The sequence below is a fragment of the Botryllus schlosseri genome, chromosome 12 (assembly GCF_051294905.1).
Source record: "Botryllus schlosseri isolate E-star chromosome 12, Bs_hap1, whole genome shotgun sequence".
NCBI lineage: Eukaryota > Metazoa > Chordata > Ascidiacea > Stolidobranchia > Styelidae > Botryllus > Botryllus schlosseri.
In genome coordinates, this window is record NC_137247.1 from 18,092,052 (window position 1) to 18,114,847 (window position 22,796).

The 22,796-nt window shown below is 41.0% G+C and overlaps 1 protein-coding gene and 3 non-coding genes across 5 annotated transcripts in view; 1 reads left to right on the top strand and 3 right to left on the bottom strand.

The window, feature by feature from the left end:
- LOC145451567 (uncharacterized) overlaps window positions 1-22,387 on the top strand; it is a 321,835-nt gene extending 299,448 nt beyond the window's left edge. Inside the window, exons 2-7 of one of the 2 annotated variants that reach the window (XM_080329780.1) lie at window positions 2,214-2,323; window positions 2,943-3,123; window positions 14,121-14,260; window positions 16,963-17,042; window positions 19,170-19,290; window positions 21,339-22,387. In XM_080329780.1, coding sequence (XP_080185906.1) covers window positions 2,957-3,123; window positions 14,121-14,260; window positions 16,963-17,042; window positions 19,170-19,290; window positions 21,339-21,493 — 663 coding nt within the window. In that variant the 5' untranslated portion in view covers window positions 2,214-2,323; window positions 2,943-2,956 and the 3' untranslated portion in view covers window positions 21,494-22,387. The remainder of the gene's footprint in view (window positions 1-2,213; window positions 2,324-2,942; window positions 3,124-14,120; window positions 14,261-16,962; window positions 17,043-19,169; window positions 19,291-21,338) is intronic. The other variant, XM_080329781.1, reaches the window with a different exon arrangement.
- Trnam-cau (transfer RNA methionine (anticodon CAU)) lies at window positions 5,580-5,652 on the bottom strand. The gene has a single exon. It is a non-coding gene; the product is annotated as a tRNA-Met (tRNA).
- On the bottom strand, window positions 6,478-6,550 carry Trnam-cau (transfer RNA methionine (anticodon CAU)). The gene has a single exon. It is a non-coding gene; the product is annotated as a tRNA-Met (tRNA).
- Window positions 10,739-10,811, bottom strand: Trnav-cac (transfer RNA valine (anticodon CAC)). The gene has a single exon. It is a non-coding gene; the product is annotated as a tRNA-Val (tRNA).
- Window positions 22,388-22,796: the final 409 nt, after the last annotated feature.

Sequence of the window (22,796 nt, forward strand, 5' to 3'; positions counted from 1 at the left end):
GAATACTACGGCTACGAAACGGACCCAAACAGTCATCGTGGCTATTTCGGAGTAGTTTTATTGCCCTGACGAGATTTCAAAACTGTACACTGTTTACCGCTACTTATCTGCTGCGTTGGGTGTCCGTTGAGTGAATCAGCTTTCATGACCTAAACGCGCGAAGCGCGAGAAATTTCTTTAGTTTCATGACTGAATCGGTCAATATTATCGGGAATTGCATGCATTGCCATCAATTTTCATCCTGTCTCTGTTCACGTAAACTGGTTTACCGGTAGAGCTGAGTGAGGTGTGTTTGAAAAGGTATAGGCCCCCTCAATAGTAATTAAACATCTCCGGGGTATACCCGTTGGCAGAAACGTAATAGCACTTTGTCAGAACCCCAGACTCCCGTAGGGTGATAAACTGACCCCGCATCACATTGTTCGCTTTTGCCACGAAATTAAAGTTGTACTGTTTAGTGAGACAGCGCAAAGCGCGAATATTTCGATAATTCATGATAAAATCGGTGAATAAGACCGGGAATTGCATGGTTGTCCTCTTTGCCCACGTAATCAGATTTACCGGTAGAGCTGAGTGAGAAGTGTCTTTGAAACTGCAGACTCCGTAAAATTAAACATCTTCGGGCGGGCGGACCCCTAGGTATGACTTCTTTACATGATGTTATTTCGTGACCTCCTGTCTGCTATATCAAAAATTGTAGAATCGCCCAAACCTACTAAACTGAAAATTCACACGATTTCAGATTGGCATTTCTTCACTGGCATCTAATTTTCTTTCCTGCGGGATGGTATTTGTCTTGTGAGGTTCAGATTGCCAAGACAAGAACATTCGGCGCCAGTCATTTAGGCGCCTATATGAACAATTAAACCTATATGTATTTTGGATATATAACGAATTTTTTGGTATTTCGAAGTTTTTGGTCAGCATAAAAGCAGTCCTTTACGGCCAAGGCTTTCTCACTGCCGATCGTTCTGACACACTTCTTGGAGTCACATGTTACATGGCCTAAAACTTTATATGTCTTGGTGCGTTGTGGTACGGTCATGGCCAACGCTGATATGCCCATTTCTATAAATCTTGCGTAACCGCGAGTCACGTGTTGCACATCTACTTATCATAGGATTACCATACGTCCTCTTTTAAGATGATTTGTCCTCTTTTTCGATTTTTTTTAAAGTGTCCTCGGAGGACGCCCAAATGTCTTCTTTTTTAAGATTTTGTCTTCTTTATTGAGGATTTTGTTTACATATAGGGGCAAATTTTACTGATATACATTAAGTCAGCACTGTGGGTACACTACGGCGAGTATTTCGGGAGCTGGACCGGAAAGTTGACTTTTTTTTTCAGTCAACCACCTGTTAATGTGAAAGAAAAACTGTATTTTCCGGGAGTTGAGCTTCTTTTTCTTTTTTAGTCAAGCGACCACGAAGTGGGAAAAATTTACCATTTTTTCAGGATTTTCCACCGGTTTTGAAAGTTATCAATACCTATTTATATCTATAGCTGCTGCCCGTTCAACTGGAAAGTTAGGGCACATTGCATTGAAACAGCAATGACATAACGTTAGCAGTCTATACTCACAACTATCCTGTAATTCTATAATTAAAAACTACAGAGGCCAAGCCAAGCAAGAGTAGTTAATAGATACAAATTTTATTTTTTCTCATAAATCGTTTTCTTAATATATTTTTGGGGCCGCAAGAAGGCTATCTGGGGGCCGCACTTGGGAATCACTGGTATAGGTTCAACTGAGTATGTTCCGCCGGCGCCAAGTCCCGTATATATTCGGTGGAGCCTATTCAATTAGACAGAAGCCACGTGAGAAATTTATCTGCTTCAAGAAGGTCTATTGCTCACGAAAGCAAGCAAACGTGCTTGATAAGCACTCAATTAGCTCGATGCGTTCTTGCACATTGTGAGGCATAGTGTTACAGAGTCACTGACTGCTTTTGTATATTCGCTTTCACGTTCGTGTATTGCACATCTGTCTGACGTCGTTCGTTCGACAGACGCTGATGAATGTATTTCCACCCACCACTGGAAATTCTTGGTAGAAACATACATTACATCAATCTCCGTGGACAGTGTTATTTAGAGATATTAGACAAAGAACATGAATCCATTCGTTGAGATAACTGAATTATGGATTAATAAATTTGAATCACCATTTAAAATTACTTAATCGTTATTAAACTGCAGTCTTTTGGGGATACAGGTAGATGATTATTTAGCGATGCTACGCGTAATTTAATTTCGTACAGAAATGGGATTTATGACATCACATGGGTAACAAATATCTCCATATCGCCAGGAAACGAATCAGGTGAGCAATATTTATTGTGATAACTGAAGCGTCCTGCTCCTTGATCGGTAGGTCGTGGATTCCATCCCCGGCCTGGTCAGAACAAATACCTGGTTAGTGGTTAGTATCACTGGTATCCACTGGTATTAATGACGTCCCCGCTTGACGCTCATGCATTACTGGGATAGCATGGAGGGGTGGCGAAAGACTTAGAAAGCCATACTAGGCTATATCTGTACCTTACTTATCCAGCTTGATATTTATATCACGAGTCGGTGCATACACCGCAAAAACATCAAGGACGAAAATAAGTTATGTCCTGTCCTTTCCTTTCCTATTTGAACTGATCACATCATTCATAGTGTATTGTCACTAAAGTGAGTTATAATCGAATACCGCCAAATGTTGTTTGGAGGTTGCGTGACCCCTAACCGAGAAATCTGTTGGATGTTTACTAAAAAAGATCATCACTTCCGCCCATTCCTAACCATAGCACCTCTTACAGTCATCTGGTCTATTTGCTACCGGAAAAAGTACCTCGTGACGAAAGAAGTCATAACCTTAGCCTGTGACCTGCGTTGAGCGCTGAAAATAAGACAAAATAAGAGCGCATGTCAAAACTAAAGTCTGATTTTTGCAGAATAACAAACCGCCATGGCAGCAAGTCGGATCGATTCGACTTTGGGGTCAGACCGCGCTGTGAAAATTGTCCGTACAGATCCGTCTCCAACCCATCACACGACCGCGATGTTGTCAAGCTCTGTAAATACTATTTTTCCGTCATCAGGAGAGCGAGACCTAGGAGAATCCGATGCAGAGAGGTAAAATTGTGATTTCTACGACGTTATAAATATTCTATCATGTTTGCGGTACCCACCTCACCACCTGAACCACGTGGTGTTTTACAAAAGTCTAGCTAACGAAACTGGCCTCGCCATCTGATTCGCGTAAGCCAGGGTCTCAAAGACGCATTATTTTGTTCACTTCGTCGGCATTTTGGATTTTTAAGTATTCTACAATATTGAACTGCCACTAATTTTTTCGATTTGAGAACTTAAAATTCGCTCCAAAACTAGTCCAAAAACCTGAAACTACTCATCAAACTTCACTATGACATCAGTTTCAAATGTTGCCATGGGGTGGAAGATCAGCTATTACGTCACATTGCCTACTTGGGTTGGTAAGAAATGACCCGTTGATGATTAGTGACTGAAAATTGTAATTTGGACTTGGACGCGACCGAATGGTGTTGATAACAAATTATTTTGACAAACTCTGCCACGTAGGCCTACGGTACAGCAACAATTTTTTTCGTGCCATGCGTGAATTCACAATAGAAAATCACATTTCACGATGTGTGTGGAACGCCGGTCTGCAAGGCCCCGTCAAATAATGCCTACTTGGAAATACTTTGAATACCCCTATTATTGGTGCTGCGGCCCGCGGCCCCATCAGATATCAGGATATCGGCTCGTGAGAACATTTGAATTTGAGACCCCTGGCGTAAGCGGTGGTCAGAAAAAGACTAGAAGTGAGCCGCGCTACAAACCGGCAGCTACGAAATTATAATAATGAATATCGGTCAGGTGTAAATGACCATTGTAGTCGAAAAACACCATAAATATCATAAACAATAACAACAACAACAACGAAACTAGCCTGACCCGTGTTACAAATCGGCAGGTCAGGAATCATAATGAAGAATGCAATGTAATGTACAATATGGCTCGTGTGTTACCAATGACTAACGTCAGGCCAGCATAGATTGCTGTATCAATTCACTATGACTTGCATGCTATGACAAGTGCACGTTTAGGTTAAGTTTATGTTTAGTTTCTTCACAACTCAATCATTTATTTGAGTGGCTAACTTATAAATATATGCATTTGTGTGACTCCAATTAGCAATTGTACGCTCATTGTACGCTCTTACGCTCATTGCGACCAAATACTCCAATGAAGTCGAAAGATCTTAGCACAAAAACGACAACTGCATGTTTGCGACAAATTTGGAACCGCATCGAGTGAATGGAGCCCAACTTCATGACAGGTCGAAATCGACTAGCTCAGAACTAAAGTCTATTTGTAAGCCTATTTCCAGCATGTATGTCTCATTGTCTCATATTCATGATTGTTTTGACTGCTATCTTCATCTCCAGCGAACCCATAACGTTATATTTACCCGCTGCTGTACTCTGCTGCTGATTTGCGTTAAGATTTTCCAGTCAGCAAATGCACAATGTGCGCAATCGCGGAACTGCTGAATCGGGAAAGCCTCGATAAGAATGTAGCGAACAGATATGGATGTGAAATTTGCAAGGCAGAGTTCTAAATGACAACGTTTCCTAATCTCGTGGATCCCTCGGAGTCAAGATTTGGTTCGGTTTCGTCGCTGTTCGTTAATGAACTCATGCATTTTATACTTTTATTATTATAAAACCCATAGTATTATTGTTATAGTCACAATAACAGTGGTTCTTATACTTGAAACGGCCAACTGCACTGTGTAGCCTGCTGTAGGGCATGAAGGGATAGCATGTGTGATAGGCTACACGTCTATTCTAGAAGTACAAGTACCAATTTGTCTGTTCAAAATAGTTCTTAACATCGGATTGTACGCCATGGTGCATGGTTATTAGTCATCGGCGCTATACGGGTCGTAATCGTAACAACACAACTCATGATACAGATCCAAAAGATCCCGGGAAACTTTCGATTCGATATGATCCAGACGATCACTTTATTGGGAGCAGTGCATATTCTTCCGAAAACCTTTAATGTACCACCGGACTAATCTACACTAGTGCTCGAAAATCAGCATAATTTATGTAATCTCGATTCTTCATTTACAGTCATCTCTACCTCTGCATCCCTTGTCAATTAGAACTACATCTACCGCTATTCTGTAATATGAACTCAACGGTTTGATCATATTACTGAATTTTTAAACGTTTACTTCAATCTCGCCATTTTCCTTAGAGGGCAGGTTACTCCCCGGATTGTCTGTGTATTTACTCTGTGAATAAAGAACATAATTATAATGGCTACTGTTGACCAGTCACCGTAAATATGTTTTATTCGATCATTATAACCCCGATTCCAATACGCACTATGTAGTAAAACAGGTGGAGATTACAATTTTGGATTAGGACGGCCGTATCAGGATCCCTCGAAAGCTATCGTACGGTCCACTGATTGACTAAACCTGTAAATTTAGATGATCGAGATAATAGATTTTAAAGTTTTATTGATGGACTGATAAAACGAGAAAAAAAAGTTGCCCCGAGTGAGGATCGAACTCACGACCTTGAGATTATGAGACTCACGCGCTGCCTACTGCGCCATCGAGGCGGGCCGAACAAAACTGTTTATCAATGGATCTTTTCGGTGGTGCCCGGAATGTCTGTGCAGCCACTTTTAACGCAATTGGACGATAGCACATACGATCGCTTATCTATGCCAGTTTAATGCTTACAATTATGGATGGAGTTGGACTGCGTTATTTTCAGTGTATGTGTCGGCATGTACCATGGCAATTTTACATTAGCCTGGTGTAAAGTGCCAATTGATGTTTAGACACGATAAATACCAAAACAACACACAGGATCAGAGAGAAGATTTTCCTTCTGATGTAAATCGAATAGAGTCAGGGACGTGTATGTTCAGCCTGCGTTCTTTACACTACTAATCGTCCACGTCACCACAGTGGCAATTCAGCATAATCTGATAATGTTTTTAATGATGAGCTTTATTTATTTCAGGCATTTTAATAGCATCTCAAGGTATATTGTAATTGCAACTATAATTTGATGATGCCCCGCCAATTTGCCTATAGATAACGGAATGGAACATCAGTTCTGATCATTTTAACCATAGACGACGCTTGAGCGAAGGCATATTTCTTTCCTATTTCTATATCTATCCACTTTACCGCTATTCAGCTACGTAATAAATCGATGAAGTTGATCTCGAAACGTAATTGCCGTATTATGGTATGCCCGTGGCCGATTGGTCGTTGTAGTGCGTATAGTTTCACAAATATTAAATATATAGGACAACAAGCTGTATGTCTAAATGTGCAATATTTGAGTATATAGTAGCGGGTATTGCAAAATGATATACCATCGAACGAGTCGGTGAGTTTAACCGGTTTAGCGCCTGATTCGGCAAAAAGCGTGCCCCGAGTGAGGATCGAACTCACGACCTTGAGATTATGAGACTCACGCGCTGCCTACTGCGCCATCGAGGCTGCGACTGGAGGTTGCTCGATCAAAATAGTCTTTGCCAATGTGGGCGAAAATGCCCCCAAGTGGGCGATTGTGAGATACAAGGGGCGTAAATACTAAATGGGAGACCGGCGGGCGATAGAGGCGAAAATGTTCGAACGTGCAGTGAGATATATTTGACTAACACGGTCACAAATGCACGTGAATGCGTGTTATTCTGCATATGACATGAATGAAAAGGTCAATTCTACGGAAAGTAGACGCGGAATCCGCTTTTCCGAGCACCTACCACCTCGGAATTTTTTTTAGTGAATTCACCAGCGATCAGAGTTGAGTGAATAAATTGCCAGATTATATGTATCCTTGAACGGATCCGTAAATATGGAGGGGGCGAAAATATGTATCGAGATTGATAAGGGGCGATGAGTCGAAAAAGGTTGGGAACCACTGGGTCAAACGATCTGTTTTGTTAAAGACACTGACTGTTTTCCCTGCGACAAGAAGCATTGGCATACATGCTTCTTTAAACATCGACCATTGTACCTGTGATGGTGCGAACTGGTTCGTGTGGATATGAACTTTCATAAAAGGTTCATTCTAAGCACGGAGATATGACGTCAGATGACGTCACAATGCTAATTGCAACCAGAGCAGTTCGGTAGCGAAGTACTTCTACTTTTTAGGAGTAGGCTACTCACGTGAGTGTTGCCTACTTCCAACACTTACTCTAGTGCAGGGGTTACCAACAAGCGGCCCGCGAGGTATTATTTTGAGACCCGCGACCTGATTCGAAATTTCAGACGAAGACTTGGTATAGCATTTTGAAATGCCGAAATGGGTTTTAGTTTAATCATATTGTTGTTCAAAGTAAGCTATTCTCCTGTGCCCAATATCACTCATTCTCACTTGCTGATACGACTTCGGGCTCCCCAAAAGACCAAGCTTTACGGGGAGATAGTTTCCAGCAAGTACCGTGTCTGGCTAACCCCACTATCGATTCTTTAGTCCAGGGGTGGCCAATTTGTGGCAGTGGAAGGAAAATTATGCGGCTATCGACAATTAATTTGATTAGGATGTGTTGACAACCGTCAATATACAAATTGAATTTACGAATTGACTATACCTAATTAATGATAGGTATGGATTATTCTTGAAATCTTCTTCGCGCTACGTGCAGATCAATGCGAGGTTTTTTTATTTTAATATAGTAGCGTCCTTTCTAATACGAGCCCCACGGCACAGATGCAAGCAGCAGAGGAAGGGGATGCGCCCGATAAAGAAATATCAATTTCTAATCGTGTCTTCCTCGTCACGAAGGAAATTTCTTTCTGGTAGGCATACGTATTGGCATACGTATTGGCATACGTAGGCATACGTAGGCCTATCCTTCCACTGCACCGACAATCCTGATGGTATGTTAAGAAATAACAGCATGCAGCAAAGGGGACTATAACAATTGGCCCACCCCCAAAGATGCATCACAGCATTAATAACTTCCCCAAATTTTTGAACACATCCCCTGCATCAACTCTACCGCTTAATCCGATCACATGGGCTGAGAAAGGATAAATTATTGATGGTAATAAGTGAAACAATACTAATATTGATGAAGAAATTCACTCATAAATATGAAAAAACATTTCCGCCTCGCGCGACTACAACAGGGATCGCTGTTGCCATTCATAACATGACTACTCACGATTTCGGTGCACATAGTAAAGCCAATATGAGTAAATAGATTAGGCAGGAGTTCACCGGCAATCGACAATTGGACATGGCAGTTTAACGGGGTGTATCTATTTTGTCAATGTCGCCAATACCGCCATACAATGTCACCCAGTTTCACATGGGTATTTGGCCTCCAGATAGTTCATCACGACTATAGTATATATGCACTGAAATGCAGCCGTAGGCTACAGAAGTAATCGAAATGCGGCCGTGAATTGCAAAAAGGTTGGCCACCCTGCTTTAGTTGCATGCTCAAGAGTGTTGACAGGTATCGTACGCAGCTCATAGTTTAAAATAGAATGAAAGTGATGATCATAATATTTTTGTTGTGTTTGTAATTCTTCAATGGAATATTATTTCTTTTGTAGTAACTATCCCCGTCGCCCATTTTACAGAGTACACATCGCGCGTTGTACTGAAGTAGAGTTGTCAAAACATGGTTGTTAAACTGCATTGCCTAATTTTATCTTTATATTGAAGTCATGCGGCCCGCGGCCTCTACGAATTTTGAAAAGTGGCCCGCTACCCGTTTTGAGTTAGCGACCCCCGCTCTAGTGGTCACGTTTCTGGACTACCTCGACTTTTACTCGATCGTGTGTCTGGAGAAAACTACGAACTTTTTACGATTTGGATTTGGTTTTGATTTTCACAAGTATAAAGTTGTTTTGTGGTATTCATGGTCTTTGTCGACTACAATGGTCAAATACAGCAGGCCGATATTCGTTATTTTTGATTCCGTAGCTGCCGACTTGTAGCACGTCCCACTTCCAATCTTTTTAAGACACCACTTACGCGAATGAGATGTCGGGGAAGAGCCTAAATAAACCTTCAACCAGGGTTGTAACCAAGTCACAAGGCTCCGAGTCATAAGTCAATCCCACTTTTATAGTTTTGACTCGAGTCAAGTCGAGTTATTTTTGATTCACCACCGAGTCAAGTCCGAGTCCAAGTCATCGAGCAGAGGGTCGAGTCCGAGTCATGGTATTATGACTCGAGTCGAGTCCAAGTCATTGTGTTGACTGACCAATTTTCCAGTTAAAGTCATGTTAAATCTACTTTTTATAACTCTGTTTGGAGATATCGAATGGCTCGCATTTATAATATAGGGCCTACTAATTGTCCTCGTTTTTAGCAGTTTCTGATCGCATTGTCAAGTATCAGTAGACGATATCCCAATAGTATGGTTACTTTACTATTCTTCGAAATTACAATGAAATGTCGGTCTTGGCCGTCTTAGTGTCGAGTCATATGACTTGGTTCGAGTCATGCCCAATGACTCGAGTCCAAGTCGAGTCAATACATGGATTGACTCGAGTCGAGTCGAGTCATTTCCGCATTTTGAGAAAATGACTCGAGTCAAGTCGAGTCATCACAAAATCGTGACTCGAGTCAGACTCGAGTCGAGTCATGACTCGAATCATTACAACCCTGCCTCCAACCCTTCGGTAGGGATTCGGAGTCGACCTCGGTCGGACTCGAACCTGCAACCCATTGGTTGGTTGGCTACCTCGTAGTTTTTGCATAAGTTTGCATCACTTTTCTGAGTAAAGTTGTAATACAAATCCCACGGAAAAGCCCCTGTATTACTGCAACTTGATATATATATATTTGAATATTGCAATTACTACTTTTTTTGCTTTACGCACGAATGCACATATTCGAATTTCGACTTAATCACCTACGACCGGGACCCCTCTACCAAATCTGCTTATTGAAATTACGTACTTTAGTACTTGCCAGTATTGTTAGGTTGCTGGGAGAATCCTTTGAGCCCAGGATCAGTTTGGCACCACAAGACGAAAATATCTGTATTCTCATCAGGAATGATTACCCATCCGTACATTTCAGTAAGAAGACGAGAAAGCCCCTAATTAGCGTTAGCTCGAACAAATAGAATGCTGTAACCATAGGATTTCGCAAGATATTCATCACATAGTTGTTGCACTAAGTTTCAATAAATGATATTTTCGACTGCCTTGTTGCTACCGGCCCTTCGATAGCTCAGTTGGTAGAGCGGTGGGCTGTAGAGCTCTTGCCTCGGTGGTTCGAATCCGGCTCGAAGGACGTGACTTTGTTATGTGGTAATTCTACCTTCGGTGACGTGCTATGCTCTGTTTCTCAAGATATACGGTAATTTCCATTACCATTTGCCCATTCCAAGCAAATCATTGCGAATTATAGATTTTGAAATGGTACATTGAACACACTCGTCAGGTCTTGCCAATTCAACTCATATTTCTTTCCTATTTATAGGCATACATTATACATATATACTTGGTAGCTAACCCATTATGCAATAAATCGATGAACTTGAGCGCGAAACGACATCGCGTTATTATATATGATGCCTATGACCGCTGTAATGCCTATAGTCTTATCAGTCATCGGAATGTAGGTATTAGCCCTAAATAGAGTAAAAGGTCGGTGCTACAAAGTGAGACACCAGTGATTAATTGGTCCCTGATTCGGCCTCTATAAAAAAATGCCCCGAGTGAGGATCGAACTCACGACCTTGAGATTGTGAGACTCACGCGCTGCCTACTGCGCCATCGAGGCCACTACCGAATCGAGTTCGTTCAATCGACTTCTGTTGTTGTGGACACGGTAAGGGTGGAATGGGCTTACACGGGTCAACATCAACACTACCTCTACCGGATCTCGCATTTTGCACTCATATCGAGCTTGAATTAATGTATACGCCTTTTTCGTTTCTTTTCTTATTCCTCCACCTTGCTTCGAGATCACTTCATTATATTCTCATTATTCTCTGTGTTGTAGATCTGCAATTGTACGCGACTCTTTCTCATGTAAGTCGTCCCCAAGATTACCAAAGACACAGACATATGAATTTTACAAAAATTCGTGTCATGGTCAATGTTCCCTCTAATTAATTTTTCACGAGTCTGCGCGCACTCACCAACTCACTGCGCGGTCCCTTAGACCAGGGCTCTTCAACCGGGTGCATCGTACACCCCAGGACAGGGGTCTGGAACTTTTTCTGACCGAAGAGCCATATTGGCCCAATATTTCCAATTGTAACTTCTAAAGAGCCATACATATAGATCAACTGTTACGACACAATTGAATATCCGTGACGTACTGGTAGCAGTAATATATGGGATTCGTAGTGTTTTTCTGCCCAAACGCCCACATGCCTAGGTGGGCCAAACATGGTCAGTGCAGCAGTATATACCCCCTGCAGGGTGTGATAATTTGTGTGTAAAAATTTTTCGCGCTCCACGTGACTAGAAAGGATATCAGAGCATTTAATCTCGCAATTTTGGTGCAGAGATAGTAAGTCTGCGGGGGTGTACAGCTGTTTCATTTAATATATATATATATATACGCAAGGTATATCTCAAGAAATCAGTGAGAGCACAGAACACAGTTCCCAGTAGTCAATTTAACATCAAATGACATCCAGATGGGCCATATCACGACTCTCCGCCGGAATGCGTCTGTGTGCTATATATGTAATAGAAGAACGGATGTGAATAGCAAAAAGGTTGAACATCCCTGGATTAGGCTTGCTATACGGCATCAGGGAATTATGGGGTCAGGGGTGTACGAGTTTCGAGTAAACGTTAAAAGGGTGTACCACATCGAAATGCTGCCTTAGACAACAGTGCGTAACGACTAGAAAAAGGTCATCATGCACTTCGGATTTTTTGTGCGCAGCTTAGATTTTCTGTGCGCAGAGACCGTGTCAGCACTGCGCAATTGCGCACGTGCGCAGCTTAGAGGGAAAATTGGTCGCGGTGCACATAGACTGAAAAAGGCTAGAAGCACCACTGTAAAAATGTCAATCAAAAATAATAATATTAATCTTAGTTTGTTGGCTCTCCATTTGCAAGCAATGTATGCGATTGTGTGCGCGCTTAATTAAGACTACCTATAAGTTCGATTTTACGCGATCCCATGTTTTCGTACTGTCGTAATTTTGTGATGATTAGAAATGTTTTAAGAATCATAAACTAATGACCGAAAAGAGAGAAATGTGGACCTGCTACATTTTAACGAATACTTGATGAAATCTGCACAAATGCGTGTAACAGACAAACGCTTGGGTGTGACGTTGAACCCCTATACATCGCCTTTTCTTCAGTCACATGTGTCTTCCCATTCCGCTGTACATTCGCCGCATACACAAACATGAACGTCCGTTTCAATATAATAATAGCTATGCATTTTCCATATAGCCTGCTATAGTATTTCCAGCAGGGTTGTAACCAAGTCACAAGGTTCCTAGTCACAAGTCAATCTCACCTTTATAGTTTTGACTCGAGTCAAGTCGAGTCATTTTCAATTCACCACCGAGTCAAGTCCGGGTCCAAGTCAGTGAGTAGAGGGCCGATTCCAAGTCATAGTGATGTGACTCGAGTCCGATTCCAAGTCATTGTGTTAACTGTTCAGTATTGAGTTCAATCCGGTTCAGCATATTTTTTCAACTCTGCTCGAGTGCTGTAATAGAATGGCTCACATTCATAATATTGTAATTTTCTCCAGTCCTAACGGTTTCTGGCCCTCTTTTTCAAGTATCAGGACTGATAGACGAAATACCAATAATGTGGTGTCTTTACTATTCTTCAAAGTTACTATGAAATGTCTGTCTTGGCTGTCCTATAACCTCGAGACATATGACTTGGTTTGAATCATGCACATAGCACAATGAACCCAGTATACAAGTCGAGTCAATACACAAATTGACTCGAGTCTTGCCTACTTAGATCGATGACTCAAGTGGCTATGTTGACTACTGCTACTACTTCCAAAACTACTTACTTTTGCCCTTTAGATTTTGTGTAGAGGAAAGTCTAGTGTTCGGATATGTTTGCGTCATTTCTATAGCTGAATAAATGACATTCATATCAACTTGCGAAACAGCCACTGTACCTCCGTAATTGCTAATATTATGAAATCGTCCCTACTTGCATTGCCATTGGTCATTTTGCATTAGTCTCGGAGATAAATCTTACAATTTGGAAAGTAGCCGCCTACGATTAACCGCTAAACGTATGCGACCCTTCGAATAAATCTACTCTTGAAACTGCTAAATAAATACTAGTCTGAGTGAAGCGGATTAATTTGGACTTGAAAGATGTTATAACAGATCCACTGAAATTGGATAGTGTTGTCGAGCTCGTAATATCTTCAGGACGATTTATATAATACAGCTAATACATGCATATATACATCATTTCTATAACTAAATGTGTACGCCTGCGTTAATGTCGTCTTTGTATCTTGTATATTGCAGGCTAGTTCCGCATATTGAATGTGGATTTTAGTGTGCGTCTAAGACTGAGCGATGTTGTATATATTTGTTTGATGCAAATTCCTGTTGTATAGATGTGGCGCACAAAACCTGTGATGTGATAAGCACGATTTTACTGCTAATAAGAATGAGTCTGAGCTCGAGATTAGGCGTACTGGGCCTCGTTCTGATATATCGACCTCGCTTTCCTTCACATGCCGCCTCATTTTGACGCTTGTCCTCTTGTATCAACTTCTATTACTTTTCACTCAGTGTGTATGCCACCTCGTTAGATCGCCTACGCCCAAGTGGGTCTCTGATTGCATAGAGTACTCCAAGTCATTTCGACACCTTGCTACCTTTGTATTGTACCGCAATCTTGTGCCGAATTTATATGATAGAATTGTTAATAATAAACCGAACTGAACTATTCAGACCTTCATTTTATACTTCTAGTAGCAACAGATTTAGCATTTCATGGTAAACGATACTTTTACCTGCGATTGAGTAATGATTTATGGCGTTACTTCTATTTATACACTAGTACCAATGCTGGCTACTCTGACATCATTTAATTACAGCATAAGATCAACATATCTCATGTATTGCAGCAGCAGATACTTCACCGCGTCCTCAGGTGACGAGAAATGCTTCGACGACGACGACGACTATAATGAAGACGACGATGACGACGAAGACGACGGCGAACTGTGCATTATGCTCGACAGTGATGATGACGGGGATGCAGGAAGTAAACAATATTACGTTATTAACATTCGCATTATACATATATAAGCTGTACTAGATGCTAGCATATTTTATTATTTAATTAATTCTCTTAAAGGCCAACAAATAACAGTCTCATTCATATATGCCTGTTGTCTAGGGATGGTGTGAACCTCTGAAAGGTTCAGGTTCGTGTGACGTCATATTGCTAATTCCAACCCTACATTTCAGTGAAGTGATAGCCTATAATAATGTACTGTACACGATACCTAGTGACGACTCCAGCTACATAATGCCACAATGCTGGAGTATTCAGCCTATTGACGACTTAAACGTCGTCAAATGTATCATCTAGGTCGGACAATCAAATGATATGATAGTCCCACAAAACTAATATCTTCCGTCGCTTACAAGGGAATATAAGCTTACGCCTTAACTGTCCAGGCCAGACGGACCATGTATTTGGCGTCTGTGCTACGTTGATATTGAGCAAAGTGTAAAACGGGTTTCTATACTTGCTACCGATATTACCCAATTAACACCCCAATCGAATGGATTCGGTTTTCATGATACAATAAAAATACGAAATTAGGATTGACTCCGCACGCCTGCTACATCTTGTTACATCAGACAACTATATCAACTTCATTGATTGGTTGAATAAGCATCTGCAGTCGCTGACTACCTAGCCTACATGTAGTGTATATCACTCTTGATGTTGTGTGATTGCGGGTCGAGCTCAAGGCAGAGACTCACTAAATATTCACAAACGGAAAACTGGATATTTCGAGCGTACTTTTGTAACAAACCTAGTAAAATTTTTGAGATTGTCAAGGTGCATGCTCGTTTAGTGTTAATTTCTTATGCTGTCAGCGCCATTGACAGAGTAGCCCGCAGTGGAAATGCAATAAATTTCAACCAATGATGTTATAATAAAGTGAAAATGGTAATATATGAAAAAGGTTCACAGTGCAGAACCTACCAAGGTTCGTTTGTGAACCTGAACCTTTAAATTTCTGAGGTTCACACACAGAACGCGAACGTGGACCTCACGTTCACACCATCCCTACTGTTGTCTCTCCTCAAAATTTAGGACCAATATAAAAGCATAAAACCGTAATCAATACCAATAATTCAACTCTGGTTTGGCAAAATCGAGTGTCTAACAGTTCGATTCCTAGTGTTTGTTTGTAGTATTCATGGTGTTTGTCGACCTCAATAGTCATTTGCACCATACCGATATTCTTCATTTTTATTCCGTATCTGCCGACTTGTATCACGACCCACTTCTAGGCTTTTTGTAAGACACCACGTATGCGGATCACATGGCTGGGAAGAGCCTAGATAACCCTCCAACGCATAGCCTGGAATCCTAGAGTCGACCTAGGTCGGTGTTGGTATTGCAGCCATGGATCATACCACTGCGCTATCTCGCCACTATTCCTAAGAGTCCTACACTCCACCGACTGAGCTAACCAGGCGATTCCTAGCGGATTAGTACGCTTTGATTCGAGATGAGTACTCGGGTAGCACTCACTATGACGTTGTACATATAGTAGGAGCTAATTGCAATTTCCAAATATGTACCGCTCATGCGACATCTAAGAAAATAATGTCAGTTACAAAATAGATGTTTTCCTATCTGTTAACCATAATTGTGATAATGCTCTGGGTTCATCATGTCTCCAGAATGTAGGGTCTCCGCGAACGGGCGTAGTGGCATGCTACATGTTCTGGATAATGTGGGAGAACTAATCCATATTCTAAGACCTCAATGGTGGGAGGATATAATTGTCAAAACTGTTAATCCTGCCGATCAGATAGATCTTTGTCACCACGTGTCATTTGCATAATTTCGGTTCTAAAAATATCGACAATCCCACTCGGCTCGAAGCATTACAATCGATACTCGATTCGGATTCGGGTACTCAAATCGTTGTGCCAACCGCTAATCGTAACCGGACAAATTTTATGGAAACCGGACAAAACATTTTTTCGATGCCCTCTCATTCATCGCCTGCAATCTATATATAGAGCTGTGTACCTGTATTTATGTTATGTAATTATGTTATATTCGTTTTTATCACAAAAGATACATTTCCGGAGATCCTCGTAGATTACAATATCAATACAAACAGATTAGAATGCTTTGATTGTTTTCGTATCAGATTGCGACTGCAGATTGTAGCGAAGCCGGATGTTCGAATTATTGACGCATTCCTGAAGCTTTCATTGGAGATCTTTGGATTTTGAATGTATATTTTAAATTGGGCTTTGGACGTGACCCAGCTTGGATCCGAGACTATCATTCGTTACCGTTACTTGGATCAAGAACAATTATTATGAAAATTGTTCTTGGCCCTATACATATAGGCCTACTAATTCTCATCACATTACAGAGCTGCGTAATATGGATATTGATGGATACCTATAGTTATTGCTACACAAATATTAGAGTAAGTACCTTCTAACAGAATTATGCAAATCGACAAAATTATGATCTCAGAAGGGTGACGCAGTTATCACATTTGACGGACAACTATTCTCACCCCACCCCAATCACACGATTGGATAAACTTATATGAGTCTGAATTTCGTGTACATGCAAAGTCAGATATCTATAGCATTGTATTAAATGAATCCCATTCGATCTAAATTTTAGACGCCTATTCGTCTGAAATATACTACAGTCCGCTGTGAGTATTCCATGTCTAATTGTACTTTCAGGTTTATCAGGCCTTCATATCAACCTGAAGACATTACAGCAAGTGTCAAATATGCTGGCGCACTACAAACCGATTATACAAGTAAGTAGATACCCTCGTCCATGGCCAATTGGCCATGAAGGGATGTAACACTGTAACAGCACCTTGTCATCCACCGGAATACGCCGGGATATTTGACCGACTTGTACTACTTGGAACTTACTCATATTTCGCTTATGGTTTTAAAAAGACGAATGTAGTTTTGGACATGCTTTCCTCGCTTTTATGAGTGAAATTGCCAGACAAACGGCGGAAGAGTCCCTGTGTCATGATAAAAAAGATATATTTTCGAAAATTATTATGGTGTCATCCAGAGTTGGATCAATTGTAATTTGTAATTGTAATTGAATGTAATTAATTACATTTTTCAATGTAATTGTAATGTAATTGTAATTGAAGCATTTTTATTTTGTGTAATTGTAATTGTAATTGTAATTTGACAAAAATTTTGCTCAATTACAATTTCAATTACATTAAATTGCTATTGGGACCTGACAAGCACAATATAAAATAATTGACTTATAATGCATTCTCTTCAAATGTCGACAAGGAATTTGGTGGATCCATTCGCGGAAGCCCTTGACTGCGCCCTTGCGGGCGAAGTTTTTTTTTATTTTTACCGCTATGCTGGCCTCGGCTGCCATTGAATACAATTTTTAGATTACTAACCAACGGATGGATTCGCAACACGTGACTCACGATTGAATACGCCGAGAAGCGAACTGCTGAACCGGCTAAAAGCAGCAGAATTAATAGTCCCATAGCTGGCGATCCAAGCGTCGAAATTTGCTATGTATGGTCCTAATCGAAAGCTAGTGTCGCACTGATTCCGCAATAAAAGTATATTTCCAGGCAATGGTACCATCCCAAAATAGTCGTGAAAGTCTGGGAATCGGCATTGTTCTGAACAATCACTGGGCGTAATTGGTAATTGTTGTGGTCATGCTGCTGCAGCGCTCTCACTTTTCAGAACAGTCGGCCTTAAACGGCTATTTTGGAGCAGTTACATAGCCCTGACGAGATTTTATTTTGTATTTTCGTAATTAGTACATCAATAGCTTACGATAAAGACCAGATGCATCAAATTTGGACGCATGGATCGCCAGCTCTAGGACTACAAAGTTTGCTGCTTTTAGCCGGCTCTGCAGTACGTTTGTCGGTGCATTCATCCGTGACTCAAATCTTGTGCATCTATCCGTGGGTTGGCAATCTACAATACGATTTCAGATCACGATGCTGCATCGTTACTTCGTCTGGCTAACTAACCAGACCACTGGATATTATCTAACGTCTTATCTGACAAAGCACGTTTTTTTACTCCTCATCCTAATTCATACGTCCCTCGATAAAAATAATATTATTTCTTTAATTATATACTGTATACGCAGATCCAACACGTGCATATATTATAATACTTTTTCAACGACATACTGCACCCTATCCTTAATCCTAACCCATAGGAAATTAGGTAAATAACATTTTACATTTCCAATTACGTGAGCCATAATTACCGAGCATACAAAACACGCTTATATTACGTCAAAATGACATCTTACATAGCATACTATGTACGCACATAAACGCATTTATTACTACACAATCTGAACTAGACTTGAATTGTTGTTAAATACGACGCTACGGTTGTCAAGGAGCACGGTTGAATTTATGATTATTCAATTACATGTTCAACAGCAGCAATTGTAATTGTAATTGTAATGTAATTAAAGCATGCAAGGAGTAATTGTAATTGTAATTGTAATTTGATATTTTTAGCATGGAGTAATTGTAATTGTAATGTAATTGAAACATGCATGAAAGTAATTGTAATTGTAATTGTAATTGAACTGAAATAATGTAATTGATCCAACTCTGGTGTCATCCGTCATTTTGCATTAGTCGCGAATGCTCTTTTCGATTTTGGCAGTGCTAACTTCTAACAGTATGCGACTCCACGATCAAATCTCCTTTCTGACACTACTTGAGTATTTTTCATATTTTTATTTTCTACTTTACGGCGCTGCCTAAATTTCCACAAGAGTACAGCAACGCAGCCAGCCATCACCACTTCGCATTCCTCTCTATCCTAGTCTGAATTCCGCTGTTCTATCATCAATCTACCGCGAAGAGTGACTTTAAACTTCAATGTACACAATATTCACTTTTCAACAGCGGGACCATAAGGGCAATCCGATATTTGTCCCACCTCCGCCCCCGGACATGGACATCACGCCACTCGTAACACCCGACAAAAAGACTTCGCATGCACGCGCAATCAGCTCATCGTCTTCAGGTACACGAAAAGAATTGGTGCAATTACTGTGTTATGCACAAGGATAATTGTCTTGATAGTCTAAAACTCTAAACTCATCACAAATCAAAGGTATCAGATCGTGACGTTTATCGGAATACACAATCCCCAAATGTCAGGGGCTAGCAGCATGGAATGCGGTAATTTGCGCAAGACAGTTGTAAGTAGGTTTACATTCAAAATAAAAATCAATTTAAAGCAAACATATTTAAGACATCGCTCTTGTTTAAAACATGTTTTTTAAGTCATGACGTAACGAATCGTTAGACGTGACGTCACAGTGGATTGCCATTATAGCGTAAATATGACTCCTTTGACGAAAAAGGCTTCCGACCCCTGTCATAAAAGGTCAAAAAAAAATCTTTAACTAGGCGTTATGCAGCATTTTTACGATCGGTGTTCAGTATCATCAGAACATCCATTCCGTACCAATGGTCACTATATCTACGTGCTATAAATTTCGAACCGACGACGATTTCGAGGGTTCTAACGATTCCATTATGTATACGTTGACTTATTGGGTGCAAATCGTCCGTAGGCTCATACTACTTGTTTTTGCGAAAGTATTTACAAAATTATACAACTTTTTTTAACACACTGTTTGAACATAGTGTTTGAAAACGATATTTGTTTTAAATGCAACCCTATAATTGTAAACCACAACTGTGACAGCAACTTGGCTTGAATTCACTATAGCCATACCAGTCCACTAAACGTTTATGTTTTTATGCAGCCGTTAGCGACACACGTCATCGCCCGCCGGTAACACGTGTCGATCTAGTAGTAAGTGAATGTCTGCTGATCGGTAGTATAAGAGAGAGAGAGAGAGAGAGAGAGAGAGAGATGATATTCTTTTTCGCCTGCACCATCGAGATGCTTTGACGACAGAGTTGCGATACGGCCGTGAGGTCATCTAGTCTGCGCCACCGTTTATTTTCTCCTCCATGCTATATCCGTGATTGCTGAGCGCCTAGCAGGATAGCTGCGGATACCAATTTTCGAGTCTTTGGTATGACCCGGCCGGGGATCGAACCCACGTCCTACCACGACCAGAAGCCGGACGCATAACCATTACTCTATCTCTCTTGGTTTGAGCGCTAATGCATATGACTTATTTCATAAGTAACTGAAATACGGTATGGCAGCTTTGGTGCAAGAATGTAGCGGAAAATAGATAATGAGTAAAAGGAAGGCGTGCCCCATGGTCCTTCGCATCCTAATATTGCTGGCCTCACGATATCTTCAGCGATGAAAACTATCATTAAGCGATGAAATCCTATCAGTCCAGTCTCGTTATATGTCGCAATACTTGATATAAAGTTGCCACAAATTTGTCGTTCTAATCTCGGTGATATTACCATATCTTTCAAGTCTGCTAGGTAAAGGTGGGTGTTCGATTGACACACTATTCAACGTCTCTTCCATTCCTTCCTATCTTTCGATTTTATCACAACCTTATAGTGTTTTGAAATGATGAGAGTATTATTAAGTTGGACTGAACTAAAATTCTATCTGATGAAATTGTTCTACCAAACTTTCCTCACCTCAGAATGCCGACAAGACATCGCAATGGTGAAGCGTCCGGCTTCTTTGGAGGGTGCGATTCCCGTCCGGGTCAGACCAAAGACCTGATTAGTAACACTGATATCCATCACTTCTCCGCTTGGCCCTCAGCATTACCGGGATAGCTTTGGAGGGGTGGTGCAAGACTTGGAAAGCCTTACAAGGCCATACCTGCACCTTCCTTGTCCAGCGGCATATTGGCATCATGCACTCATGGTATGCATATGAAGTATGCACAGATCGTGTGTGTGTGTGTGTGTGTGTGTGTGTATGTGTATCATGAGTCGGTGTATATGCCGCAAAACACCAAGGCCACAAATATACAACGTCCTTTCCTTTCCTTTCCTTACTCAATGTAGGAAATTGTGTCCCGCCACATTTCCACGTCACGCCACCATAGACTGTATCAAGTATATCCCAGCTTTCATAGGTAATCGCACACTGAAAACAGAAACTTATTTCGACAGAAGTTGCTGACGACCTCCAAATCGCGTTGCAAGAACTTGAGAACGTGATAAATGCCGAAGAAGACACGTTTTTAGTAGATAAAATGTCCGAACTGACTGAAGTAATGGAGAAAATGGCGAACTGCGCAGCCGAGGAGGCTGAAAACGCTTCTTAGCCATTCTACATTTTACGTCGGTCGCTGAAAAGAGCTTACCGCATGGCACAGTGGTGTTGCACTGTACTGCCGTTCCCGCTAATTCTTCAGTAGTGCTTTTTACTCTTTGCCGACACCGTATGGCGGCATAATGTATACCAGCAAGTCGACTGCAAGTGTTGTCCCTCACGCCCACTGTCGTACTAACTTAAAAGCGGTAAGAAATCGTTGATGGCACGCCGCATTTGCAATCTCGTAGTAACGCGGTGGACTTGCACTGTATCCACGAAGAAAACGGAAACCAATAGACAGAAGTGGTCAAAGTAGTGATTCATGCTACAGAGTAAGTAATGAAGTAATGTCACAAATTCGTACTCAATTACAGGTAAAAGCAGTGATTGCCAAAGCACGCCAAATTTAATTTAAGTATCTGCTACCATAATAGGGTCTGCATCGTCGGGTTTGACGACAGGTTCACTCGTGCCAGGGATGCGGACCTATTCATATAATACTACTACAGAGCCTACTTGACACAATCTAAAAAGTAAAACGTTTTCAGAAGTAGAAGTATCGTGAAACTTTACGATTTGAGTATATAGTAAAAGTAGGCAAAAGCCGCGTTTATGCTTCGAAAAAGTAGAAGTACTTTTTGTCGACCATTTCCGCCAATGGGACAGTCCCAATCGCAGCACACAAGGTGAAATCAGAATATATAAATATCCGTTATTTCCACTGAGAGGTTTCGCAGCCAATTCTTGACACCGACTTCAAGCCTGAATGCTACTTCACCATAGAAGACTGGCTAAAGTTTTAGCAGAAATGTATCGATCAATTTCAAGCAAATATACGAATGAATGCACTTGTCCAACTTTGCAGAACGTGGGTGGATTATATAATACATATGCGTGACCGTGATTTATGATGAATGTAGGTAGAAAGACAGACACATAGTCTGGAACAGCACTACTCGTAAGGCAAACAGCAGATAAGGGTCTGGTTGAAGCGATGTTGAGTATTATGGATTAACAAATCAACACATACCTAATGGGGGTACAGGTACATGGATAGCAGCATTAGCCAATGTCTATATTCAATGAATGTATGTTCGCACTGATCGAATGCAAGAGAGATATTTATGGTTTGAGAAGAACTCATTTTCAGCCCATGTATAGTTGCGTTATATCAGCGGTTCTACTGTTTTATCCGAGGAGTTAGCGTATAATAGGGTTACCATATTTTGGAAATCTAAAAAGAGGACACTTTTTCAGACTTGCAAAACCGGAATAGAATTCTCTAAAAATAGTAAATTTTTCCCACTTTGTGG